The sequence below is a fragment of the Puma concolor genome, chromosome D1 (assembly GCF_028749965.1).
Source record: "Puma concolor isolate L17-30 chromosome D1, mPumCon1.1.hap2, whole genome shotgun sequence".
NCBI classification, from domain to species: domain Eukaryota; kingdom Metazoa; phylum Chordata; class Mammalia; order Carnivora; family Felidae; genus Puma; species Puma concolor.
This window is the reverse complement of record NC_141676.1, coordinates 115,924,170-115,948,083: the sequence shown is the minus strand read 5'-3', so window position 1 is coordinate 115,948,083 and position 23,914 is coordinate 115,924,170. Positions and strand designations below refer to the sequence as shown.

The following is a 23,914-nucleotide window of genomic DNA, read 5'->3' as shown; positions in this document are numbered from 1 at the left end:
TAGGTGATGTTTGGGTGTTGCAAGGAAGAGTGGAGTTTTCATATAAAATAGTTGGGATATTCACAGAGTTGGGAGGGAAAAGGTAAGTTATGTTTCACTATTTAAAAAATGGGTGCAGGTTTAGGAGAGAGAGGGTCCAAGTGGATACACTGAGTCCGTTTTTGTCATTCAGTCAACAGAGGTTTATTGAACACTCCCTATTTACAGGTACCCTGCTTGTACTAGAATAGTGTGCTGAACAAAATACATGCAGCCTTGCTCCTGTGCACCTCAGCATTACTATAGGAAAACAATTATTTTTAAAACTCCAATCACTGGGGAGCCTGGGTGGCTCAGGCAGTTAAGCATCTGATTCTTTCTTTCAGCTCAGGTCATGATCTCATGGTTTGTGGGCTCGAGCCCCACATCCGTGCTGACAGTGCGGAGCCTGTTTGGGATTCTCTCTCTCTTCCTCTCTCTCTCTGCCCCTCCCCTGCCCATTTTCTCTCTCTCGCTGTCTCTCCTAAAATAAGTAAGTAAACATTTTTAAAAAATCCATCGTTAAAGTTGCGTGAAATGTCGCGGAGGAGACGTGGCGGTGCACTCCGGGGCCTGGCAGGTAGGTCTCCTCTCCACTCTCATTGTGCCCAAAGCACCTGGGAAAGCCAGTCCCACCGGGATTCCTCAGGCCGCTGGTCGTTCAGTTGGGACAGGTACTCCCTTGGGCAGGCTCACCACGTCTTCACAAAGATTAGCCCCAGGCAAGTGTTAAAGGAATTGACGGCCTGGTGCGTCAAGTCCACATGGGGCTCTTCCTAAACCCGATCAGCCTGAAAACAAGAGCTGCGAAGGGGGCCAGGCTGTCCCGCCTTGTCACCAACCTGTTCACCGTGGGGCTCTCTTCTTGAAGAGAAGGCTTCGTGCTCACCCATCTTGGCTTGTAAAATAGTGTCTCACCCCAGGTGTAAAGTCTTCCTGAACAATTGGAGATAATTGGCATTAGTGCTGAGAACATGAATGACTCTCAAATCTGGGTATAGAGCTGCCGGATGAAATCTAGGACAGCCAGTTCAATTTGAATATAAGATAATCAATGAATATGTATTGTATGAGACAAACTTATACCACCAACTTATTTGTTGTTTTATCTCAGATTTAAATTTAATGAGGTGTCCTGTATTTTCATTTGCTAACTCTGGCAACTCTCTCTGGGAACAAAGGGCCTGTGGTTTCCAAGTCACTGATTTCAACAAAATTGAGTTGTCTGCTAGTAACTAATTAAATTTTTTAATTAAAGATCATTAAAGGATTTTGGAGGTATGAAACAGAAGGTCAAAATATTGTGAAAAATTGACAAATGACATTTTTCTGGTCCTATCTATACTTACTTATGTAAAGAAGGTTTTCAACACTTAGAATCTTTAGCAATAAAAGGAGCAGAATCTATGCTGAGCCCTATTATAGTTAGTAATAGTTAATACTGATGAACACACAGTTGAACATTGTTCAAATATAAGCTGACACCCCCACTGAGATTGCATTTATAATAGAGTTTTACTTTTTATATTTAGTAATTATCAACATTTGTGATCTACATTTTTTAATTTTTAAATCTTTAAAACTATTTTAAAGTTTGTTTATTGAGAGAGAGAGAGAGAGAGAGAGAGAGCGAACAGGTGAGGGACACAGAGAGAGGGAGAGAGAAAATCCCAAGCAGGCTCTGTGCTGTCAGTGCAGAGCCCGATGCAGGGCTCAATCCCACGAACCATGAAGATTATGACCTGAGCTGAAATCAAGGGTCATTCGCTGAACTGACTGAGCCACCCAGATGCCCCTGATCCGTGTTGTTTTGACCAACTGTATAATAAGTATTGAAACTAGTATCAGTAATGCAATCAAAGAGAAATTTTTAACACTTAGAGCCTTTTGATCACAGGAAAAAATAATTTCAAGTGTTATTTATTTATTGAGAGAGAGAGAGAGAGAGAGAGAGAGAGAGGATCCCAAGCAGGCTCTGTGCTGTCAACACAGAGCCGGAGGCTGGGGGTTGGAACCCATGAACTGTGAGATCATAACCTGAGCCGAAACCAAAAGTCAGACACTTAACCAACTGAGCCCCCCAGGTGCCTTGCTTGGAAAAAAACGAATTTCAATTTATACACATTTTGTTTCAGAAATATGTGCCAGAGTGATCATAAAGCTGCCCCTTGCAAACATATATGGAAATACTGTGGAGGCACCAGAAACTAATATAACACTGTATGTTACCTATATTGGAATAACAAATAAAATTAAATAAAAATCTGTGGGGGCAGTAAAATGTTCAAGGACAAAACGCAACGCTATAATATTTACAGTTATTGAAGCCGAGCTGATGTTTAATGGACGATGGTGGGTGTCGAACGGCTGGCTGTGGTATTTGTATTCCACGAATCGGTTGAAAAGAGGGCCGGATCCAGTGTTCCAAAATACCTATGTCTGCATTCTGCAGGTGCTTCGCAACCGTGACAACTTTTATGCTTTAAAGTTAAAAATGTCCAGAGGAGTTTCGTGTTTCAAAAATCCTCTTGGTGGCTACAAGATCAAAAGCATATAACGCCCACAAAAAAGGTTTTCAGTCACCTCCAAGGTGAGTTGAAAACGTCTTGCCAGGTTTTGAACGGGGCAGGGTCGGAAGTGGACTGCGATTTCCCCGTGACATGAACTCAGTCACGTTGGCCCCTTCCAGCTGGAGCCCCGACTGCCCTGGGCGGCCGGAGCCACCGCATCCTGAAGACGCCCCAGCCCGTGCCGACTGTGCCGAATGGAACGGGCGTCCGTTTTGTTTCCACGGGAGGAAGAATTCCCGAATAACGTTACAGGATTTCCTTTGGCTCCTGACCATCTTAGCTGTGCTGGAAGGCGGGGCAGTCGGTTGAGCGCCCCCATCCATCCGCTACCCGGCAGGCGGTCCCCCCGCGTGCGCCGGGCAGCTGGAGGGACGGCGGGTGCACAGACCCCGGTGTCCCGGAGAGGACCGCCGGCACTGAGAGCTGTCCGGTGCGGGACAAGAGCCTAAAGGAAGGGACTTTTTTTTTTTTTTTTTAATTAGCCAGGCCCACCCTAGTTACAAAAACAACCAACCAGGCGAAAACAAACACGCACACACACACCTCGCTACCGGAAACGAAGAAGGCCACGCCGCCGTCCCAGGCACTGCAGCTATGCCCACGGGGAACCCGCGCTTCCGCCCGCGCCCTCGCTCCTGCGACCGCCGGCGGGGACGCGCGACCGGGCCGACCCCGAGCACGCGGCCGCTGCCCGGGCGCGAGCGCGCGGCGCCGGCCCTCTGAAAGGCCGCCCGGGGCGGGGGGCGGGGGGCGGGGGGGGGGGGGGGTGCCCGGGGTCGCGGAAATCCCCCGGGGTGGAGGCGGGGAGGGCTGGCCAGGCCGCGGTCAGGGGAAGTGTGTGTGGTTACCGCCCCGGAGTTCCCCCTCGTCCCGCGAGGAAAGCACCGGCCGCTGCGCCGGACGCGGGCGCACGGACGGGCGGGGGGCGGGGGGGTCGGCGCCAGACGCTAAAAGGCGGCGACGCCCTGCGGCGCGCACCGGAGCCGGGCGACGGCGGCCATCGACGACGCGGCCGGCACGCGCGGGGCCTCGGGGCGGCAGGTGCGCGACTGGCCGCGAGGGCGCGGGGGCGTGTGTGCGCGGTCGCGGACCTCCCCCGGGGCGGCAGGAGGTAACGGGTCGCCGGGCGCGCGCGTGCGGGCCTCTCCTCGGGCGAGGGGCCCACGGGGCAGCGGGTGCGCGGACCTCCCCTCGCGCGGGCGGGGGGTTCACGGGGCGTGCGGTGGAGCGCGAGGGTCGATGCCCCCCGCCCCCCAGCCCCTGCCGTGTGCACCCCCGCGCCAGCCAGTGGAGGGCCAGTGCGGTGGGAGGCCCTGGCGGCCGGGGTGACCCCAGGGCCAGGAGGTGTCCCCGCGCCTCGGTGGATGCCCAGTGAGCTGCGGGACAGGGCGCCCCACAACTTGGTAGGGAGGCCCCAGTCGAGTCCTGCTCAAACCCGCGGAGGAACGACTGTTGGAATGTTCGCACGTGGTGGCACAGAGAGTAGATTTCTGGTCGTTTCCCCGGTGGTCGGTGCCGGGACCCTGTAGACACCTTGAGTGAGTGGTTTCGGGTTCAAATCTCACGGTCTCCAGAAAGGGGTACCGTTATTATCTCCGTGGACAATGAGGGAACTCAGGCTCAGGGACGTTTTCTTGCCCAAGGGCACCCCTCCGGTCTCGGTCACCTGAGTGGAAACGTAGGAAGCCTGACTTCAGACCCTCGTATGAAACCGTCGGGGAGCAGACTTGGGAGTCACTACTGTAAAATTGATGTTCTTAATGCTGTGCCGGTGACCGTGAGGGCGTTGTCATCACCGGGCACTCAGTCAACTTTGCTAACATTCACTCTGAACTTCGTGTCTGCCTTCCGCATGGTGCCCCGGCGGATGCCGGCAGTGGGTGGGCCATCCAGGGCTGAAACCTGGTTCTGATCCGGAGGAGCTCACAGTCCAGGGAGGCAGAAAGGGGCCAGGGTCACAGCTGTGCATTTGTCAAGCGCCCAAGTCGGTAGAGACGGCCACCAGCCCTGGGATCAGGAAGGTTGCCCACGTCACGCTAAGGGTAAGAAGAGGCTGATTCTGTGAAGGAACCGCTAGAAAGGAGACAGGAGTCCCCAGAGGGTGGCATCACAGTAGCCAGGGGACTGGGACATATCTAAGAGGCGCCAGGGCCAAATGTAATTTCCCCTGGTTGTGGGGAAGAAGGCGTTGGCGTTAACAATATCGACAGCACTTTTAAGTGGTGCTGGCTGAATGTAATTGAACAGGGGGTCTCACCCGAGGCCCTTGGCGGTGAAGACAAGGTGAGACGCAGGCACCACCTGGGCCTTGACAGCAGGGTTTGAACCGCGCAGGTCCCCTTATGTGCCTGTGGTTCCCCTGAGTACGGCACAGCGTTGTAAATGTATTTTCCTTTGGTTTTCTTAACATTTTCTTTTCTCTAGCTGGCTTTATTATAAAAATACAGTGCATAGTACATATAACATGTAAATATGCATTAGTCAAGTGCCATCTGTAAGGCTCCTGTCAACTGTAGTGTGTTACTAAGGTCTTCGGGAGTCAGCAGTTACGCTCAGATTTTCAACAGCCTGGGGAGAGGGGCGGGTGCCCCTGACCTTGCATTGTCCAGGGGTCCGCGGTAGTCGCCAGAATGGAAAGTGGGATCGAGAGAGGATTTTTGTTGGTGTTTTCATTTTGAAACTGAGACAGACTTAAGCTTGCTTGCTACATCGAGGGAAGGGTCCACAGAGAGGAAGGGGTGAGGGACTGGGGCGGAGAGCAGGATTTCTGAGGCAGTGGGTAGGTTGTGAGGCAGAAAGGCATGGGTTTGTGGAAGTGAAGGTCTCTAACAGAAGGCACAGCAGTCTAGCAAACAGGATGCGGGCCAGTGGAGGAGAAATTTGAGGAGGGCCCTGCAGGTTTGCAGACTTGCAGGGGCCAAGGAGCTGCCTAGCTCACCAGAGCTGTGGCTGTGCTAGTCCCCAGCCTAGGGCGGGAGGCATGAGAGTCCCCAGCCTGGGGGGAGGGCCGCAGGGGAGGGCCTCATCCTGGGGGAGGGCCACTGGGGTCCCCAGCCTGGGGCGGGAGGCGTGAGGGTCCCCAGCCTGGGGGGAGGGCTGCAGGGGGGGGGCCCATTCTGGGAGAAGGGCCACTGGGGTCCCCAGCCTGGGGCAGGAGGCGTGAGCGTCCCCAGCCTGGGAGGAGGCCATTGGGATCCCCAGTCTGGGAGGAGACTGTGGGCCCCCAGCCTGGGGCGGGAGGCGTGAGGGTCCCCAGCCTGGGGGGAGGGCCGCAGGGGAGGGCCCCATCCTGGGGGGAGGGCTACTGGGGTCCCCAGCCTGGGAGGAGACTGTGGGCCCCCAGCCTGGGGCAGGAGGCGTGAGGGTCCCCAGCCTGGGGGGAGGGCCGCAGGGGAGGGCCCCATCCTGGGGGGAGGGCCACTGGGGTCCCCAGCCTGGGGCGGGAGGCGTGAGGGTCCCCAGCCTGGGGGGAGGGCCGCAGGGGAGGGCCCCATCCTGGGGGGAGGGCCACTGGGGTCCCCAGCCTGGGAGGAGACTGTGGGCCCCCAGCCTGGGGCAGGAGGCGTGAGGGTCCCCAGCCTGGGAGGAGGCCATTGGGATCCCCAGTCTGGGAGGAGGGCTGTGGAGGTCCTCAAGCTTGCAGGGAGGCCTCAGGGGTCCCCATCATATTTGGGGTCTGCGTGCTGGAAGAGGGTAAGAGGGTTTGAATCCATCTGGGGTGGGCATTTTTTTGTACTTTATCATACAACTGTTGCCTGTATTTCCGCAGGCATGCATGTGCCTGTGTCCACCCCCAGGCTTCTTCAGCGTAAGGCCTCTGTAAGCAGTTCACAGTCTCAGATGTATAGAGGCCAGGCAGGTGACAGAGCGAACAGATCTGGGGGTGTCTCTTTTAAACGAAACCCCACTCTATTTATGCATTTAACACGTAGGAATATTCTTCTTCTCCACAAATACAGGACTCTCATTTTTCTCCAAACTTGTCTCTCTTTGTCCACCTTGCATTTTTGGTACTTTTGACAGACACAGGTATTAGAGCAGTCTCACTCCCATGCTGACCGTACTGTGAGAAAAACCACAGTTCCAGTTCAGGGACAAATGTATCCGTATCAGAGGGCCGGGGCGTGTGCCCTGTGTGAGAGATGAAGCTGCTGTGTGCCCGCCGGCCGCTTGTCACCCACTGTTGGCAGTCTGGTTTTCACAAGGACGTGGGATCTAGGGTCATGGGAAATCTCTTACTTTTAACAGTGTTAGTAATGAAGCAGGGCAAGTACATTAAGTAACAGCACTGTATCCGTGTTAATTTCCTGGCCTCTACAGTTGTCCCACGATCACGTAAGATAGTAGCTTTGGAGAAGTTGAGCATAGGGTATGTGGGAACCCTCCCGTTTCTGTAACTTTTCTGTATGTATGAATTCATTTCAAAATCCAAAGTTAAAAAAATGAATAAAATACCGAGACCCAATTCTGTGAAAGCTGAACATAATAATGCCCTTGCTGGCCACCCACTGGAGCCCTCTGGTTTTCACTTGGGATTTCGTGGCCTCTGCAGTGCATCACACAGCACCGTGTGTTGGGCAAGGTCGCCAATCAGCCGACACTAGTGCTCTGGCTTGAAAAACATGTTTACAGGGAGATCGTTGTGTTGTATCTGTGAGGTATTTGACTTTTAAAACTGTCTTTTTCTCGTTTTAAACAGGTTTTACAAAAGAGGCAAAGTGTTCTACCTCTAGATTTTTTCCATTTTTTTCCCCATACATCAAAACATCTCAAAATGGAGGCCTAACACCCTTAAAAGGGACTTAGTCTGATCTCCGGGAGGTAGTTTTGTGCATGAAGAAACAAATTAAGTGTGAACTGGAGTTTTTATTATCCCAAAGGATGTTAATTTTAAACAATACAGTCTATTGGCATGAGGTGTAACTATAAAGTCATGATGATCTCGTCTTTGAATTTGACTGGTGGATATAAAGGGAAGTGATTGTAGCCAGAACAGAACAGAGAGAAGGAACTTGTGTTTGGTACAGACCTGAAAATGAGCGACAGTTATCTAGAACAATATTCACCCCTCTACTAAGTTAGAGAAGCACGCAGGTGAGGCCTCTGACAGGTCAAGAGACTTCCATGGTGACAAAGAAATGTCCAGAACAAGACTTTGCGGTGCCCCTAGTGTCGAGTATGGCACACTAGCATGGATGATTGGTAAAAGAATGATCTAAGCACTTATCTGAATGTGCATGTGTTAAAAGTCTCAAGTTCGGCTTGTTTGAATGGGCTGTTATCTCTGAGAAGGATGACGGTGAGAATGATGGCTGGATGGTCCATTTTGGGAAAACAACAGACTTACGCAGACACAGTGACTAGCCCCGGAAGGGTTTCTGCAGTAATGTGTAAAATTTTTGTCCACTGCTGATGTTAGACACAATAACTGATCCCTGGAACAGAGCTACGTTTCTCATATCACCTGGAAGTAAAGAGCCAAAGTCGCAGCGGAAACCCCAACACCTGTGGGACCCAGGAAACTGCGCAGAAATCACGGCTAGAGAAGCCACGAAGACCCGTTTGCAGATTGTTGTTCATGTTACTGACACAGAAACTTTTAACTGATAGCTGGTCTTAATTGAGAAACTCTGAACTTTCACAAGGTCTCTGTTTGGCAAAAGGAGGGGATTGTGACAACGTAAATTCATCATTTTCTTGTTGCGATGAATTCTGGCTCAAGGTATGCTGTCTTTGGGATTTCTGACCAAAGCCACATTTGTACACTTCGATTATTCATCTTAGTATACAGACTCAGCCCTCTGACTTTTGACTGTTTTAAGAAACAAATCCATTGTCAGAATAGATTTGGTAGTGTCTTTCAACGGCGTGAAGCTGAGCCTAAAAAGACCAGTTGAACAAACACATTCTTCTTTGAGGATTTATTTGAAATACAGTATTCAGTTTGCTAAGTTCTACTGGAATCACTAGGACTAAGTAACCAAGCTGCTGACTATGGGAAGTAATTGTCGTTCAGGTAATTTTGAAACAGGACTTAAGATGCATCAGCCAATTCTGTTCCCACTTCAGCTCTTCATTTGTAGGAAAATTCTAGATCGTTTTGTTGTTCCTATTACAAATATTCTAGGAAGAAAAATTACTTAATTTGAGCACGATTTGGGATAGATTGTATTCCATCGCATCTAAGATGTCACTAATTGGAAAACACACCATTATTTTATATAGCTCCAAGAGATAAAAGCCCTGCTAATTAAAATACGGTATTTGTTAGCTGAAAGATACCTCTTGGTAACAGAGGTGTTAAAAAGATACATCCTACAATCGGTGAAATGACCCCAATGTACTTGTTTCTTCTGTTCAGGCAGGTCTTACGCTTTTCTTCTGGCTACCAAATTTCATAATTAAAAAAAAGCAAAATAAACATAGTTTGGATTTTTTTCTGTGGAGCACGTACAGGGCATAGGTTTCCTCCCCGAAAACAGGCTGGCAGTGTGAGCCCCACGCCTGGTCTCCAGGCCAGCCGGGCACCGTGAAGCCCCCCCCCCGCCGAGGCGCTGTGCTGCCTACAGGGGTGCCCGACGCCGAGTGGCATCTTGGTGACCTGAAGCGCTCCCCGCTTGTGCGCAGGGTTTTGATTTCCACGACGAGGTGCCGTGTGCCATCGTGCTCGCGGTGTGTGTGTAAAGATTATGGAAAAGTGCAGTTGCACACACTCTCCCCCTACCGCGTGTCAGCGTCGAGCTTAGAATCTCACCATGCGGAAGCCCTGAATACACAGAGGGAAAGAAGGACAAGAGACTTCCTGTTCTGGGTGTCCGCCTAGTGATAAAAGTAACCACCGTCCAGAGCCATGCACAAAGCTACCTCCCCAGAGAAAGGCTGCTCCCTTTGCCACCCCGTCCGTTTCGTCATGAACATCGGAGCAAACAGCACATTGTCATCAAAGCTGCTGAAAGGCGGCACCGTGTCGGGGCTGAAATACGACCACTCGTGTGAGCTGTACCGAATGTCCACGTTCTCGGCCTTCCCCGCCGGCGCCCCTGTCTCGGAGCGGAGCCTGGCCCGGGCCGGGTTCTACTACACGGGCCGGAAGGACAGGGTCCGGTGCTTCTGCTGCGGCCTGACGCTGGACAACTGGAAGCAGGGGGACAGTCCCCTGGAGAAGCATCGGAGGCTGTACCCCAGCTGCAGCTTCATCCAGAGTCTAAATCCGGTGAGCGCTTCGGGCGCCCCCTCTCAGCCCACCTGTCCTTCCTCAGGGACGAGCTCCAGGCTCTTGCCGCCTCCCAGCGTGGAAAACGGGGGCTGTCCTAGCCGCTCCTGCGCCACCTTCCCGCAGAACCCTGTGACCTTCAGAGCAAACCAAGGTCTCTGTCCCCGGAGGACGAGTCCCCACCACCGTGCGATGGAGGCCGAGGAAGCCAGATTGCACTCGTTCCAGGGCTGGCCCTTGACCTTCCCGCTGCCGGAGCAGCTGGCCAGAGCTGGATTTTACTACCTGGGCCCTGGGGACAAGGTGGCCTGCTTCGCCTGCGGCGGGAGACTGAGTAACTGGGAGCCGGACGACGACGCCCTGTCAGAGCACCTGAGACACTTCCCCTCCTGCCCGTTCGCAGAAAGCCGGCTTCAGGACACCTTGCGGTGCGCCGTGTCCAACCGGAGCATGCAGACGCACGCGGCCCGCTCCCGAAGCTTCTGCAGCTGGCCCCCCAGCGTGCCTGTTCTCCCCGAGCAGCTGGCCCTGGCTGGCTTCTACTACATGGGTGAGGGGCCTCGTGCGGTCGCGGGAGAACGGCCCGCGTGTCGTGCCTTAGCTCGTCGTAGTGGGCACCTTGTGTGTATTCACGAGTCTTGGTCCAAAATTCGTTTCAGGGCACAGTGATGACGTCAAATGCTTTTGCTGCGACGGTGGACTGCGCTGCTGGGAATCAGGAGACGACCCGTGGGTGGAGCACGCCAAGTGGTTTCCAAGGTGATTGTTTTGAAACCCTCCGTGCGAACGTTTGTCATCGTTATGGGACGGGTTATTTGTGTTTACCTGACAGTCGGCTGTTGCTTTAGTCTTTCTTTCAAAAATGCACTCGTGAATAAATTTAGGATGAGTTGCTTAGAAAAATAACTTAACCGTTTTGACGGAAGATACAGGTTTATGGTTTCCTGTGTACACACCTCGTAGAGAAGTACAGAGAAGAAAATGTAAAAGTCCAGAAACCTCATTATCTAAAGAGGACCACAGTGAGCATTTTAGTGAATATCCCTCCAGACACCTCTTGAAACATACATACATCGGTAGATGAACGTATACAGTATTAAGTGAATTAGATATTCTGTATACCGTTTTGAAACCTTTTTTCAGTTAGCCTCATGTCTTGGACATATTTCCATTTATTCAGCATTTCATGTTAATTGATCATCTGTTGCCAGGCAGTGTTCCAGGGGGTTAAAATACTCAGTTGAACAAACCCAAGATCCTTGGTCTCACACATTAACTTAATAGCCAGAGAAGCAGACAGTTCATAAAAACTTAATAAATTATGTAGCACGTCGGAAGATAGCAAGTGCTACAGACAACGAGAGAAAACAGGACGGTGAGAAAAATCAGAAGCACCAAGCAGGTTGGGGTATTAAATAGGGTGATCCGGGTCAATATAGACACATCTCTCCTCCTTTAGTCACTACAGAACATTTCCTTGTCAGTTCCTACACTTACTTTTGATTATTCCATGCTTATTTGTGCTCTTGTTTTGAAATTGAAGTCAAGAGGCTTCTGATGGTATTGTTCATGGTCAAAACTTCTAGTGTCTCTAAGAAGTGCTCCTAGCTTTCCGTTGCGGAAACTTTGAGAATGTATAAAGGCAAGGGTGAATCTGGGTTCCTTTTACACTTGGGTGACAGTGGGTGTGTATGATCTAGGAACTGCTGACTTGGGACCATCTGTCTTGTTAGAAAATGTGTTCACCTTCCTCATTATTCCTCTCTTGTCCTGCTTCGTGTATTTTTAACTTTTAAACGTGCAGGGTTTATGAGAGAGCAGCATTATTTATTAGAGAACTTTCTCCCTGTCTCTTGACTCTGTTCTCAGTGTTCAGAGTGTATTTGGCAATCTGCGAAATTTTGAAGAGCACAGCCGGGAGCTCCCAGTGGAGACTGAGAGCCCCGTGAGCCTTGTAGCTTCAGCGTTGGTGAGGCACTGTGTGCAGTCTCTCACTTACGGCATCTTGCCTCTTCCCGTGTGTGAAATGAATGTTAAGTGCTGATATGTACGTTTATGTTCACTGGAAATACTTAGCTGCCTACAAATAATGGGGTTAAAACAACCCCCCAGACTTAACTTTGTTCGTGTTTCAGGTGTGAGTATTTGATACGAATCAAAGGACACGAGTTCATCAGTCAGATTCAAGCCAGTCACCCCTGTCTCCTTGAACAGGTATGGGTGGCTTTTACAAATCATTGGTCAACAACAGATAAATTATCTTCTGCTAATCACAGAGAGGAGTACTTAGCGAACAGACAAAGAGTTGCTTTAAAAATACGTTTCATGTTTTTATAATACCCAACATGATCTTAGAGCTAGTCTTTGCATACAGACGCCGAATTAGAGACCTACCGAAAAGTAATATTTAAGGTATGGCTCTGAGTATTTCTGTAACAAGGTTTCAGTAAGTTAAATTATTTGAGGGAAAAAATTGGCATGTAATAGTTTTACTATACAGTTTTTTCTTGAAAAGATGTGAGAATGAGAATTGTACTGGTCCTTCTCCTCTTCCTGGAATGAGATTGCTGGGAAGAGGGCAGAGCAGGAGGACCCTCAGCTCACCTCGTCCACGCCGGATACAGCTAGAGAACAGCCACATCAGTAAATAACCCGAAAGTGGCCTGAAGACTGGCCACACAGACGCTACAACTAAATATAGAGAAAAGGCCACATGGAAGATGGCAGGAAGGGCAGGGACGCAGTGGGCAGCTCAGTGGACTGCAGGCCATCTGCGGGAGAGAGGGAGCCACAGGTGCAGGGAGGGGGGAGAGAAAGAGACCCTCACAGCAGGGATCCCACGTGGGCAAGAGAATCCCCGTGACATCTGGCTTTGAAAACCAGAAGGGCTGAATTTTGTGAATTCTTACAACCATCAGGACTAAAAACCTGGAATTTTAAAAATTGGCACGCCCAGCTCTGGAACGGCCAATAGGTAAGGGGAAACTGAGTCCCCACCATTAGACAGCACAACAAACAGCCCGCGGAGTTAGAGAGTACTAAGCAGCAGTTTGGGGCCTGTGGGAGGCAGAAGTGTTTACTCCTTTCAGACTTCACTGAGGGACTTCTCTAGGAACCAAGGAGCTGGCAGGCACCATTTCCTTACTCTGTCCCTCAGCATAAGCACGTGGCCACCTGTGGGAACCAGGGCAGCGCCTACACTTGCTACCTGACTTAAATCACACCACCCCCTCTGCTGGGCCCACCCCAGTCCCCGTGCTGTGGGTCCCCTGCAACCAGAAGATTGGCATGAACCTTGCTAACACCACGTTTTGCGCTTTGTGGATCCAGCTCATCCAAACCGGGGCTGCAAGCCTGGCGGGGCGCAAGCAGCCCCAACGAGGGCCAGTGCCACTCCGAAATGAGTCCCGCCCCAGGGGGAGGGGAAGACAGCCACACACACCGGTCCTAACCGGCTGCGGTAGTGGGTGGGGGTGGGGGGGCAGACATCTGGTCTGACGGCAGGCCCTGCTCACCAATGAACTTCTCAGGGAGCAACAAGCACAAGGCCGGTGCTACTGCATCTCTGGCGAACCCCTGCTCTGACTCAACTCAAACCCAAGGTGGCCCCAGACTGGCCCACAAACAGCCCAGGGACAAAACCCTGCCCACAATAGGCAAAGACACCCTGTGCGGACGACTGGACTTAAGGCAGAGGGGGCTCAGCCACCACAGGAGGGCGCACATCACATACAGGGCATGCCCCTGAAGGGCCAGGTTCTGGGGAACAGGGGACAGCACGGCAGGACATGGAAAGTTCTCTCCTTCATAAGGACACTACTTTCAAGAGCAGGAGATGGAGCTGACTTTCCTAACACACAGAAACAGACACACAGACAAGATGAGGAGACAGAGGAATATGTTCTAAGTGGAAGAGCAGGGAAAATTCACAGTATGAGACCCAAGCAAAACAGAGATAAGTAATAAGTCTGATGGAGAATTTAAAGCAATTATCATAAAGATACTCACTGGACTTGAGAAAGTAGTGGAAAGTATGAGTGAGATCCTTACGTGGAGATAAGGAATAACATAGCAGAGATAAAGGCTCACTAAATGAAATAAAAAAAAACATGGGTGATGGAATGAACAGCAGGACAGAAGCAGAGGAATGAATTAGTGACCTAGAAGGCAGAGGAATGGAAAGTTATCAAGCTGAGCAGGAAAGAGAAAAAAGCTATGCAAAAGGAGAATAGACTCCATCAAGCATGACAATATTTGTATTATATGGATCCCCGAAGAAGAAGAGAGAGGAAAGGGGGCAGAAGATTTATGTGAGGCAATAACAGCTGACAGCATCCCTGCTCTGGGGAGGAAAAACAGAAATCCGGATGTAGGAGGCACGGGGAGCCACCAATAAAAGCAACCCAAGGAGGTCTACACCAAGACACATAGTAATTAAAAAGTGGTGATAGGGGCGCCTGGGCGGCGCAGTCGGTTGAGCGGCCGACGTCAGCCAGGTCACGATCTCGCGGTCCGTGAGTCCGAGCCCCGCGTCGGGCTCTGGGCTGGTGGCTCGGAGCCTGGAGCCTGCTTCCGATTCTGTGTCTCCCTCTCTCTCTGCCCCTCCCCCGTTCATGCTCTGTCTCTCTCTGTCCCAAAGATAAATAAACGTTGAAAAAAAATTAAAAAAAAAAAAAGTGGTGATAAAGAGAATCTTAAAAGCAATAAAAAAAAAGATATTTGCATATAAAGGGAAACCCCATAAAGCTAGCAGGGGATTTTTCAGCGAAAACTTGGCAGGCTAGAGGGAATGGCAAGAAATATTCAAAGTGCTGGAGGAAAATAATCTTCCTAGAAAAGCAGATAAGAATTTATATAATAGTTTGAGGGTTACTTTGTAGCCACAGTCAGTAGAACTGATCTAGGGTCCAACTTATCCCAAAGGATGACCCAGGAAATGTCAGGTGTTTGGGATGAAAGGCAAACAATGATTGTCTCCTATCACTGAGAAGGTGTAGCCCTTTTCTTGCCTTCATGAATGAATATCGGCTTCATCAAGAATAGTTGATGGCACAGAGAATTACTTTTGAATGTAGATGCAGTATTGCTTTTGAGGTAAAAAAATCACTTGCCTATAAGCTAGTCAGTTTCCAATAAATTGAATAAAATAGATCTCTTGACTCATTGATATTATAATGGACAGGGTAAGACTTACATCTATCCTAATTTATATACTTTTTTTTCCTGCAGTTGTTATCTACTTCAGACAACACAGAAGATGAAAATGCTGAGTCACCAAGTATGTATAATGATGATAATTACTGCACTTAAATTATTTTTTTAATGTTTATTTATTTTTGAGAGACAGAGTGTGAGCAGGGGAGGGACAGAGAGAAAGGGAAACTCAGAATCCGAAGCAGGCTCCAGGTTCTGAGCTGTCAGCACAGAGCCCCACGTGGGGCTCAAACCCTCAAACCATGAGATTGTGACCTGAGCCAAAGTCAGACGCTTCGCTGACTGAGCCACCCAGGTGCCCCTAATTACTGTATTTAAATAGAACCTTTTGGTACTATGGTGATTGAAATGTGATAATAGTAATAATGTACATTGTATGATCTGGACCGTGCACTGCATTCTCAAATTCATTAAGTCGGTATTTGTCAAACTTCAGTGTGTATCATATTTGCCTGAAGAACATTAAAAAATACTGCAGATTATGGAGCACCTGGGTGGCTCGGTCCGTTGAGCATGTGACTTTGCCTCAGGTCATGATCTCTCGGCTGGTGAGTTCAAGCCCCGCGTTGGGGTCTGTGCTGATAGCTCAGAGCCTGGAGCCTGCTTCAGATCCTGGGTCTCTGTCTCTAGCTCTCTGCCCCTCCCCCGCTTGTGCTCTGTCTCTTTCTCTCAAAGTAAAGAAACATTAAAAATTTTTTAAAAAAATATTGCAGATTTCTGGTCTCCACATTAAACCTACTGTATTGAGTCATGGTATCTAAGGGTGGGACTTGACTATCTGTAGTTTTAACACACTGCTTACATCTAGCCTCACCCTTGTTCTCAGACCTTGTGGGAGCGCGGGCACCACGACATTAGCTTGCTCACATATTCTTCCTGTAACATGAAGAGGGTAGAAATTATTATTCCCATTCTTCTGTAGGGACCTGAGGCTCAGACAGGTTAAACCTAAAAGATGATAGAGTCACTGTTTGAACAAGCTGTTCTACTCCGTCATCTAGTGTTTAATTCACTTCAGTAAATATTTATTGTGATTCTGCTATTCTGAGGAAAAAATAGAGAACAGGGTAAACATACGTCCTATTCTCGTGAGCTAATAGTGCAAGAGATACAGACAAGGACATGGGGAGGGATATGTTGGGAAAAGTGAAGCGTGCTGGGCTCTGGGGGGTGCACGAGGGGCGGGTCACCCAAACTGGCGAGATCAGAAAAGGCTTTCCAGAGGAAGTACTTGTCTTAGCACAGAACTGAAGGCAAGGGTAGGAGTTAACCAGATGACCAAGGGAGCACAAGAATATTGTAGGCAGAGAGAACACATGAAAGTCTTAAGCCACACAAAAGAGCAGGCACATTTGAAGAAATGAGCAAAATTCTGTATGGCCAGAAAAAAGTAGGATCGCGAACAGTTACATGAAGGAAGCCGGCCAGCGCTAAGAGTGGTCAGCACTGCGGGCGGGCTTGGACCCAAGAGCCACCAGTCTGTGACTTCTGGTCTTGAGTGTAGAGCGTGAATGAGAAAGTGGCAAGAGATGAGGCTCACGAGGTGAGCAGGGCCCAGATTGGGTGCCGTCTTGTAAGCCCCAGTTGAGTGTCTGTGAGAACGAAGCAGTTGTTGATGGAGTTTCAGAAGGAGTACGACACAGTCGGATCTGTGTGTGACAGTCACTCTGGTTATAGGGCCGGGAAGGAAGTAGACGGGAGAGGTTCAGTAGGAGGCCCTGCGGCGATGGAGTGAGTGAGGACAGTGGCCTCTTTGAAAAATACATGAAACATACTGGATTTAGAAAGCTCCTTTGTTCCTTCATCACGGGGAGAAAAGAATGTTTGGTGGCCGGTGATCCTCGACATTCTGTTTCTTTCTCCCACTCACAGTTATGCTGGGGAATGCATATTTTGTATCGGAATACGATATTCCATATTCTTATCTTCGTGACTGAACGCGTATATCATTATTTTAAGTTTAACAAAGTTAAGACAAAATAATGGCTCTACATTTTACTGGACTTTATGTTTTTGAAACTAATAACTTTCAATTCCAAAAATATATAGACTATCCCAACATGTGCCAAATTCTCGATTTTATGTAGTTGTTCGTTTTGGGCCTGGAGAAAATTCCTCTGAAGATGCCGTCATGATGAACACACCCGTGGTGAAAGCGGCCTTGGAGATGGGCTTCGGTAGAAACCTGGTGAAACAGACCGTTCAGAGCAAGATCCTGACGAGCGGGGAGAATTACAAAACAGTCAGTGATATTGTATCAGATTTACTTAATGCAGAAGATGAAATCAGGGAAGAGGAGCAAGAAAGAGCCACTGAGGAAAAAGAATCAGGTACATGCATTTAGTAATCAGTGTCTCTTTCTGTATGGAGTTGATGTCTCTGAGTTACTGAAAGTATGCTCATAGTCCAATCAGATTTTATGTTCAATGTTCTGAATTTGAATTCTGGAAATTTTTACATTAAAATATATTTGAGAGGTGCCTGGATGGCTCAGTCAGCTGAGCATCCGACTTCGACTCAGGTCATGATCTTGTGGTTCATGAGTTCGGGCCCCGCGTCGGGCTCTGTGCTGACAGCTCGGAGCCTGGAGCCTGCTTGGGATTCTGTGTCTTCCTCTGTCTCGGCCTCTCCCCTGCTCATGCTTGCTCGCTTCGCTCTCTCTCTCTTTCTCTCAAAGATAAATACACATTAAAAAAAATTTTTTTTAATATTTTTGAATTGCTCATTAGTAAATTGAAAATGTATATATTGAATGAAAGCATTTTCTTTTCTTTTTGAATGTTTATTTATTTTGAGAGAGAGTGTGTGTGCATGCAAGCAGGGGAGGGGCAGAGAGAGGGAGAGACAAAGAATCTGAAGCAGGTTCTACCTCAGTGCTCAGCATGAATTATTCAGGCCTGCACACCCCCAGGCTGGCAGCAACAGAGCCCAAGCTCATCTTTGACCATCATCTTTGAGATCGTGACCTGAGCTGAAATCCAGAGTCGGACACTTAACTGACGGAGCCTCCCAGGCGCCCTGAGTGTTAAGGATTTTCTTAACTTATATTTTTACTCTGGGTCGTTAACTGTATATGTAATCATACATGGCTTGTTTTTGATCCTAGGTTCATTCCCCTTTGCTATAAATTAGGGTAGAATCAGGGGCAATTATGTATTTTAAAATTACCATCACAGTGTGTCTCAGCCTAATGACATTATGATAACATTAATAACATACATTAATGTATGGGTTATGATTAAGTTTCCTACCTGCCCACACAGGAACCTAGTTCCCCTTTGGGGTGTCTTTTGTTTGGGGGAGGTCTAGGATGCTGTTCCCATTCTCCCGGGACAGGTTATCTTGCCAGCCTTGTCTGCCACTGTATCATCTCTGCTCAGCCTTCCTTTGCAAAACTCTCCTCCCCCAAGCATGTGCATTCCCATCTGGCGACTCTGGACCCTGCCATCCCTCTGGCCTAGACCAAGAGAAATCTCTCCGTTGCCACCCTTTGCTAAGCATGGACCAGATCCGTAAGTGTTTTCAACACGGTTGAAAACAGACTGCAACTTTTAACAAGCTCTTCCTGGAGATGTAGGGATAACAGAAGAGCATTGTGTCACAGATGGCCATTGACGGCTGTAAGTGTTTGGGCCTCTCGGTGCCTCTGAGGCCTTCTTCCCGCGTCTATCTGCTTAGCTTCTGTTCTGGTTCATCTCTCCAAAGTTGTGGCCGTTTTAGACACATGACTAGGGACGTCCCTTGCGAAAGCCCAGGTCCCCTGGTATCCCCAAAGCCCAGAATGAGAAAAGTTCACCCCTTGTCTTGTGTAGTGCCATCTGGGATCTGTTTCCTCCCAGGATGATTGACTGTAAGATCATCCGCTCTGTGCTTGGACAAGCCTACCGCTCCGGTGGCTTTGTCTTCGGGGCCAACCTAGACAGACGTACCCAATCCTAGCAGGACGGCATCCTAGCTTTACCAAAGCAGGCATTATTCAGTCTGCAGACCCCTGGGACAGCAGTGACAGAGCCCAAGCTCATCTTTGCCTGGCCTCGTCAGGGTTCCTGTTTCACCGTGAAGTGGAGATACGGCTGCTTGACCTGGTGCTGGTCTGCTCCGACTCAGCTGCTAGTCACCAGCGAGCACTTCTCAAAGTCTGAGGGCATCCAGCTATAAAGCACTTATGTTTCTTTCAAAGAAAATCCACAGTCTGCACAGATGACCCCAGTCAACAATATACAGTAATTGACATCGTCAGAAAGATGTCTTAGTGTCTCCACACACCCTAATGTCCACACTGGTAAGCACACTGTGCACATAGTTTGTGCCCCAATGAGTGAACGAAAATATCTCCGTTCAGGTTACTGATGATTTTATAGTTTTCCAAGAGCAGTAGGTAAGTAATTTCTTGACAGGTGTGTAAGTAAACTTAGGATAATTTTTCCAGAACCAAAGAATAATATGCTTCAAAGGTCTATTCACGTCTTTCCCTCTTACGTGCCAGAATGCAGTCTGTGAGTTTCAGATGAGTCCTTTTCTCCTCAACCACTAGCAATCTAATTTTAGAAGCCTTGAGAATTTCAGAGAACTTGTTACATTTGTCTAAGTAAAATGTAATTAGAAACATAAATGTTAGATGGAAAAACTAACATACTTCAACACCAGGTGCAAATTATATCACTACTTCTCTACCAGAGGATTTACCCCAGTGCATTAGGTGCAAAGTCATAGCCCTCTGGCCATTACTTCTTTGTTCCTTCTGCTCTTTACATACGAAGGCTTGCCTGTGCCTCTGTTCAACGCGTACTTGTGGAGCCTTCTCTTTGTGCCACACACTAATCTCGGTCCTGGCCATTTCTCAGTTTTTTCCCAGAGCTCCAGCTGTCTTCAAATAGGGTATCTCTGGCCTTGACTTTTTGCCTAAGCACTATTTTTTATCCTTTATTAAATGATTCTATTTTTGTGTCCTGTTACTTGACAGAGTTAGCATTTCTAAAATCCAACAGTCATTTCCCCCACATAAGTTTTTTAGATAGCCCCACTTCTGTCATTAGTTATTTTATAGAAAGAGCCTTATGGGTCATGGCAAAATTGTATAATAACGATTAAACTTAGGTTCATAAATCATATTGCCAGGAGATAATAAAATTGCAGAATTTTGAAATGCAAAGTATTTTGCCAAGAGGTACAAAACCTAGATCTTCAAGGGGAATATGGTGATCCTGTAGACAGGAGGGTATCCCTGGCCAGTAGGATTTAATTTTTAACACGCTGTTAATGCCTTTCCCCACTTCCTAGAAAAGATTTGAGTAATTGCAACATCGTTAAATTAAAATTAAGATTAAAATTCATCTTAAAATGGAATTTTGAAGAAATTTTACGGGTGAATGATCATTTGAGAAATAAACGTTCTGTTGTTTTCATCTCCTGATTTTATCTTTCCCCAAGTTGACTAGACTGAATTGGAATTTCAGTTTTATCAGGTTCTAAAGGTTACTTGGTTAAAGGCTCAGCAGTTGTTCAGAACGTCCCGGAACACCGATCACGGCTCCAGACTGCCTCCGCCTGCACTTGACTTTGGCGAGTTGTGTGTTGTTTATAGTTTGTTCGCCTCCCGGTGCCTCCGGTTCCTCGGCTGCTGAGTGGGGGCAGGGCGCCTCCCTGGGACAGCTGTTATGGAGGTGGAAGGAATTAATATGTGATGCAAAGTGCTTAACACAGTGATCGTCAGGATGGCCCAGGCAGCAGGTGGCCCCAACCCCAGCCACCTGCGCTGCCTGGCTAGTCACGAATTATGTTGCTTTTTCATGCAGTTATGTGTAGGCGTGGAAGGAAGTGTGTGAGCACAGTGGGAACATGTTTGTTTTCTTTTTTACAAAGATGATGTGTCATTAATCCGGAAGAACAGAATGGCGCTCTTTCAACATCTGACTTCCGTACTCCCCATCCTGGATGGTCTCCGAACTGCCAGAGTGATTACTGAGCAAGAACACAGCGTTATTACACAGAAAGCACAAACATCTCTGCAAGCAAGATTGCTGATTGATGCTGTGTTAGTGAAGGGAAGTTTTGCAGTCACCGTATTTAAAAACTGTCTCCTAGAAATGGACCCCGTGTTATACGAGCGTTTCTTCGGTGAGTGCTGCACGGTTATTTGGGGGATCTTTCTAAGCCAATTGAAAATACGCTCTTTGTGTGACAAGCACTGGGTGTCGTACATCAATCAGTGTTGAGTCGCTATATCGTACACGCGAAACGAATATTGCATTGTTAACGCACTGGAATCTAAAATTCAATTCAATTCAGGTTTTTAAAAAAGAAAGTATGCTTTCATCTTAATACTTTGGGATCATTGAAAATAATTCAGTCTAATTTATAAACTATTAATTGCACAAAAAGATAAAAGATTTTTATTGCCTTGATGTTATGACAGTTATGTATAGCATTTGGCCAGAGTCTAAGCTCTTAGTTTAAAAATGTGTATTCCGTGAATAAATATTAACGTTGTTTGTTATAGTGCCATTTTGTTTACTGCTTTTTGCTTTTCTCCCTTAGTGCAACAGGACCTAAAGTATGTTCCCACAGGAGATGTTTCAGGTAAAATAGTATTAATTTAACCAATAGAAAACATTGGTTTTATTTTCTTGGCTTTTCATGGGAGCAGAAGCAGCAAGTTTCCTGTCATTAAAAATTCTTTTCTCGGGGCGCCTGGGGGGCTCAGGTGGTTAAGCATCGGACTCTTGATTTCAGTTCAGGTCATGGGCTTGCAGTTTGTGGGATCGAGCCCCCCCAACAGGGCCCTGCCTGCTTGGCATTCTCTCTCTTTCTCCCTCCCTCCCTCTCTCTCTCTCTCTCTCCCTCCCCCCACTGCCCCTCCCCACGCGTGCGTATGCTCTTGCTCTCACAAAAAATAAAATTAAAAAACATTAAGAAAATCCTTTTCTCTTGTTAGGTTTGCCAGTGGAAGAGCAGCTGAGGAGGCTGCAGGAGGAAAGAACCTGCAAAGTGTGCCTAGACCGAGAAGTGTCCATAGTGTTCATTCCCTGCGGCCACCTGGTGGTGTGCCAAGACTGCGCCCCTCCCCTCAGAAAATGCCCCATTTGCAGGGGCCCAATCAAGGGCACCGTCCGGACCTTTCTGTCGTGAAGAGGATCCAAAACTGTTTAAACTTTATAACTAACGGATTAAACGTATTCTATTTTTTACTTCTATACTGATTTGGTTTCCTGAGGATTTTTTTTTTTTATCTATTTGCAGCTGAAAACCGTTCTATATAAACATACACCTAACACATATGAAGCATACATATATTAGCAGGAGAACGGTGGGCTTTCGTTCCTGTGAACAGGAGTAGAGAGAGCACTCCACGCTCAATACTTACTGAAAATCGTAAGTGAAGTAAAACTTAAAATTTTGAAATAAGCTTTCAGAATTTTAAACACGTTGGAGTTGTATGAAGAATCGGGAGCACTTTGGGGGCGCCTGGGTGGCTCAGGCGGTTGGGCGTCCGACTTCGGCTCAGGTCACGATCTCGCGGTCCGTGAGTTCGAGCCCCGCGTCGGGCTCCGTGCTGACGGCTCAGAGCCTGGAGCCTGCTTCGGATTCTGTGTCTCCCTCTCTCTGACCCTCCCCCGTTCATGCTCTGTCTCTCTCTGTCTCAAAAATAAACATTAATAAAAAAAAAATTAAATAAAAAAAAAAAAAAGAACCGGGAGCACTTTGGACCAGTGTCCTGTATGTAGAAGGTCTTGATATTTGTTGAGCGATTTTTTTTAGGGCCTTGGTGGTTTTGTAAAGAATGCTGTGAGGAACGTTTTAATAAAGTCACCAACATTCCACGTGTTCCGAAAATCTTTGTGTATGGTTTGGCCCCTCCGTGGCTGCCTTCATCCTCCTGAAGACCTCTGGAGTGTTGAGCTGTACTGAGACCCCCTTCTGTAAGATGCTTCTGCGTTTACACCGGGAGGGCACCGGGCTCGCCCAGCCTGGCTCGCACCTGCAGGGCTGCACCTGCAGGGTCCTGAGGGCGGTGGGAGCGGAGATGGGACAGCCTTCTCACCGAGCTTGCTTGTTCATTCGGGAAGTCTCAGGCCTGCCTGCCCACGGGGAGAAGTCCCTCGTTTGGGTCTTACCACTATGGTATGAAATCTGGGATTTAGGAAGTATACGGATTAACAGCCTTTGGAACCAGCGCCCGGTTGTCTGAATAAATTTATTCTGTACTCTCGGGGCAGCACAGTTTCCTCGGCGTTACTTTTTGGTGTTCAGCACACCCAATTCATAATTCTCTATCCTTCATTTCCTGTAGACTTATTAGGGCTTCAAAACCAGAAGTGACACAGAAATGGGAATACTGTGGGGGACAAACAAGGGACAACCATCGAAAGCAGCTCTAGGTGTCTGGAAACCCAGCAACCTGGAAAGGTCTGGAACCCAGCAAGGAGGAGGGGGTGTCTCCACGCAGGGAATCCTCAGGTGCAGTTGATTTCGCCTCTGTGTAAAAAGGCTCAGTTGTCTGGCCACATACTAACAGCATCCTCCCGAGTCACTCTGCCAAATTAATTGTAACATTGCCTTCTTGCTTAGGTCGTTTGTAACCTAACATTGTTACAGGACAAATGTTTACAGAGTGTGGTTCCCTTTTTTTTTTTTTTAAATCTGGTTCTTAACCGCATACTACACACAATATTTTAAATTTGCCATCTTCACTGGGAGACGCCTGTTCATTGCTCATTTTGGTAATACGTTGCTAACATAGCCAACTTATTCATTCAAATGTTTTGTTATCGCCCTATGTGTTACTTAATGTGAAATTGTGTTTTGGAAAAAATAAATCACTATGGATAGTAAGGGCAGCTTGGTGTGCTGACAATATGTCAGGCCCCGTTTGGGAGCACTGGATGCGCATTAATTCACT

At 48.3% G+C, this 23,914-nt stretch overlaps 1 protein-coding gene across 1 annotated transcript; it reads left to right on the top strand.

Moving 5' to 3' along the window:
* The first annotated feature begins 3,403 nt into the window (after positions 1–3,403).
* On the top strand, positions 3,404–22,833 carry LOC112865900 (baculoviral IAP repeat-containing protein 3-like). The gene is made up of 9 exons (XM_086679272.1): positions 3,404–3,629; positions 7,288–10,351; positions 10,461–10,560; positions 11,937–12,015; positions 15,031–15,079; positions 17,103–17,345; positions 20,878–21,132; positions 21,553–21,594; positions 21,950–22,833. The coding sequence occupies exons 2-9, from the start codon at positions 9,439–9,441 to the stop codon at positions 22,141–22,143; spliced, it is 1,875 nt and encodes a 624-aa protein (XP_086535398.1). The 5' UTR covers positions 3,404–3,629; positions 7,288–9,438; the 3' UTR covers positions 22,144–22,833.
* The last annotated feature ends 1,081 nt before the right edge of the window (positions 22,834–23,914 follow it).

Bases quoted from the DNA above. Each gene is read 5' to 3' on its own strand.
- LOC112865900 (XM_086679272.1), top strand. From the start codon at position 9,439: ATGCACAAAGCTACCTCCCCAGAGAAAGGCTGCTCCCTTTGCCACCCC. The intron at 17,346-20,877 runs GTACATGCATTT...TTTTTTACAAAG, and splicing joins CACTGAGGAAAAAGAATCAG to ATGATGTGTCATTAATCCGG. The intron at 21,595-21,949 runs GTAAAATAGTAT...TTCTCTTGTTAG, and splicing joins TCCCACAGGAGATGTTTCAG to GTTTGCCAGTGGAAGAGCAG.